This window comes from Monoraphidium neglectum, assembly GCF_000611645.1.
Source record: "Monoraphidium neglectum strain SAG 48.87 unplaced genomic scaffold scaffold00575, whole genome shotgun sequence".
Lineage (NCBI taxonomy): Eukaryota > Viridiplantae > Chlorophyta > Chlorophyceae > Sphaeropleales > Selenastraceae > Monoraphidium > Monoraphidium neglectum.
Genome location: NW_014013053.1, coordinates 20,786 through 24,114, shown reverse-complemented (window position 1 = coordinate 24,114; position 3,329 = coordinate 20,786). Strand labels below are relative to the sequence as shown.

Sequence of the window (3,329 nt, the reverse complement as noted above, 5' to 3'; positions counted from 1 at the left end):
AATGGACGCATGTGGTGCAGGCGGTCAGACCTCCTGCGCATGCAAATGCACAGCCCAAGCAGTCTCCCACCACCCCCCCCCACCCATTCACAACACACACATGCGCAATACACCCTCAACAACACCCCCCCAAGTCACACACAGAAACAAGCACACACGCACATACACAAAACATGTGCGCGCGCGTGCATGTGCGTGCATTGCCTGCTCAGCACTTTGAAACAGCCCCCACCTGCATCCCCCTTGATGAATCGGCGGATGTCATCACGATACTTGCCGTTCCACTCCGCCCACACGTCCCAATTCGGGAACGACCCCACCTGAATGGGGTGGGATATGGAGGAACGAGATAGGAACGCGCCCGTGCCACACGACAGGGCAGCACAGCAGGCCGGCAGTGAGGGGACAGGGCTGCGGCAGGGAGGTCTTGCATAAACTTAATGGAAGGGGTGGGGGGCGGGGGTGCGCGCAGCTGCAAGCGGTCGCAAGCCCTTACCACGTGATGCGCGTGCGGCGCCGCGCGGCGCCGCTGCCGCTCCACATCCCGCCGCCCGCCGTTCGGCCGAAGCGCCCCCGTCACGCGACGTGCTGCAACCCTAGGGCCCCCCCATGCGACGATGCATCCCATGGGACGCGCATCACGACTGCGCCGTCTCGTGGTCGGACACACGCTCGTCGTGCCCCAAACCGCGCGTCTTTCGACACGCGCCACTCCTTCCTGCAGGCCGCCTCGTCATCGTCGCGTCACGCATCGATCCCGTCATGTGTCCCATCCTGTCACAAAAACCATCAACCCTTCAGCGGCGGTAACCAAATGTAACCCCCAAACCCTGAACCCTAAACCATCAGCTCTGCACCCCACCTGGTACATCCCCAGATCCCAGGGCTCAGCTATGAGGTGGACCTTGGATAGAACCGGGTGCTTGGCGATCTCACGGATCAGGGGGGGCGCGGGCATGGGGTGACCCTTGGAATCTGCGAGCGAGGTTTGTGATGGTTCAGGCGGGAGGGGTGGGAATGGGGTTGCGGTAGGGGTGGGAGGACAGGCAAGCGGGGGACGGGTGAGAATACGCGCGAAATGGCTGGGATGCTTCCAGCGGTCTCCTTGTCTGGACCGGCTTGTGGGTCGCGTCTGCCGCGCGAGAAGCGCAGGAAACCCCCGACTTGCTGGCTCTGCCCCAGGGTGGCAGCTGCTGCTAGCCAGTCAATATGTGGCAAGACGTGAATACTCGGCGCAAATCTCGGGGGCCGCGCCGCGACCTGTTATCTCCAGATCCAATAGCAGCCAACTATGATCACACCAGCGCGAGCAGAGCGGCAGCAGCACCAGGATCCATCGAACCCTGATCCCTGGAAGGGCGCCACGCAGACGGCGCCGCGCGAGCGGCAGCATGCCGGCGGCCCCACCCTGCTGCGACGCGGCGCGGCGCCTGCTCACCCCTGCAGAGGCAGCTGGCCAGGTCAAACCTGAATCCATCCACGTGGTACTCCTCCACGAAATTGACCTGTGGGGGCGAGGTGGGGAGGAAAGATGGTGGACGTGCGGCGCGCCGTGCGTGTGGGTGGTGGGGGGGGAGGGTGGACAGGTGCGTAGCAACAACAGTGCGCGTGCAGCACGCGGCGCGTGGGATTGACGTACAGAACGGAGGGCGTTCGCGTGCGGCATGTTGAGTGCAGTGCGTGCAAAGTCAGGCGCAGAACTGTGTCGCGCCGAGGACGCGAGAGGGTGCAAATTTTTGATGCCTTTCTCCTTGATGGTTTGCGAATGGCGCCAGCTGCAGTGTGCTCGCTTCAGCGCTCTCCTCGCCGTCTTGTGGCAAAAAGCAAGCAAAACCCCACTGCCCACCGCAGAACAAAAGCAACACCGCCGCGCCGCACCAGGCTGTCGATGATGAGCTGTTTGACCACAGGGTGATTTGCGTTGACCGTGTTGCCGCAGCCGCTGTAGTTGATGAGCTGGACGTACTGGGAGGTGTCCACCATATAGTAGGTCACCGAGTCGATGCCCCTGGTGGGGGTGTGGGTGCAGAGTGTGGCGGTGGTGATGTGGGGGGTCAGAGGCGCGGTCGAGCAAAGGAAAGCGGGATGGTTCGGGGGGGTTTGGGACGGTGCGGGCCGAGTTGGGATGGACATGGAAGGGGGCAGTGCCGTCGAGCGGCGGGTCGATGCGCTGACTTCCCTGGGGTTTTTAGCGTAGAAGGGTGCATATGTGTGCGCACCCGCACGCGTGTGCGCAGGGGTGTGCGCGTGCGTGTGCGCGTGCGTGTGCGCGTGCGTGTGCGCGTGCGTGTGTGTGTGAGAGAGAGAGAGAGACAGAGAGAGAGAGAGACACAGAGAGAGAGAGAGAGAGAGAGAGAGAGAGAGAGAGAGAGAGAGAGAGAGAGAGAGAGACCCCACGTGTGTAATTGATCATCTGGTTGTGCGAGGGCCCCACCTGAAGCTGATGGTGTAGGGGTGCTTATCGTCCAGCTCAGCGGTGTGGTTGTACACCACGTCAAGAATCACCTGGATGCCCGCAGAGTGGAGCCTGGGTTTTGGGAATAGGGGGGGGGGGAAGGCAGTGGTGGTGAGGGAGTGCGGGCAGCAGCGCTGCGGGTGAGTGTGAAAGCGCATGCGGGGGCAACTCGGTGCTTCCCCTGGTTCCCAGAGGGAGAGGGAGCGAGGCTAAGGGGGTAAGAATTCGCCGACCGGTTTGCGCTGGAGGTCAAAGGCTGCGAGTCCCGAGCCCGAGGCGTGCACACACATGAACCAGGGGCGCCCTCCGCAGACAAACAAGGGGGGCCGGGGCTCTCACTCCTTGACCATCGTCTTGAAGTCCCGCGCGGCGGCCGCGGGGCCCTCGCCGCGGCCGAAGCGGCTCATGGGGGCGAAGAAGGACATGTGGGAGTAGCCCCAAATGTTGACCATGTGCTCCCTGGGATAAGGAGGAACCAGGTCAGGTGGGTGCAGGCCAGGTGAATGCAGGCCAGGTGGGTGCAGGCCAGGTGGGTGCAGGCCAGGTGGGTGCAGGCCAGGTGGGTGCAGGTGCAGGTCAGAGTCGATATGTGGGACGATCAGGCGGACGCGGTGTTCGGAATAGTCTGATGGGTGAGGGATGGGGGCGGGGCGGTGGGAGGGTGGAGTGAGAGGAAGATGCGCGTGTGTGTCCGTGGCTCATGGCTGCGCAGGCGAGGGCATGCTGCCCCACCAAGCACCCACCTGGGGTTCCTCCAGCGCTGCAGCTCGAGCTCGTCGTACTCAAAGACGGGCAGCAGCTCCACGGCGTTGACACCCAGTGACGTCAGGTGGGGGATCTGGGGTGCGGGGAGGGGGAGAGGGTAGTTTAGGGT

General features: G+C 63.4%; 1 protein-coding gene across 1 annotated transcript in view; it reads right to left on the bottom strand.

Annotated features, from left to right (window-relative positions):
* Positions 1 to 24: 24 nt before the first annotated feature.
* The window catches only part of MNEG_4228 (glycogen operon protein GlgX), a gene marked incomplete at both ends in the record, with an annotated part of 5,585 nt that continues 2,280 nt past the window's right edge, over positions 25 to 3,329 (bottom strand). Inside the window, 7 exons of the mRNA XM_014047298.1 lie at positions 25 to 33; positions 863 to 975; positions 1,439 to 1,505; positions 1,879 to 2,008; positions 2,435 to 2,527; positions 2,795 to 2,914; positions 3,199 to 3,293. Of these exons, the coding sequence (XP_013902752.1) occupies positions 25 to 33; positions 863 to 975; positions 1,439 to 1,505; positions 1,879 to 2,008; positions 2,435 to 2,527; positions 2,795 to 2,914; positions 3,199 to 3,293 (627 nt within the window). The remainder of the gene's footprint in view (positions 34 to 862; positions 976 to 1,438; positions 1,506 to 1,878; positions 2,009 to 2,434; positions 2,528 to 2,794; positions 2,915 to 3,198; positions 3,294 to 3,329) is intronic.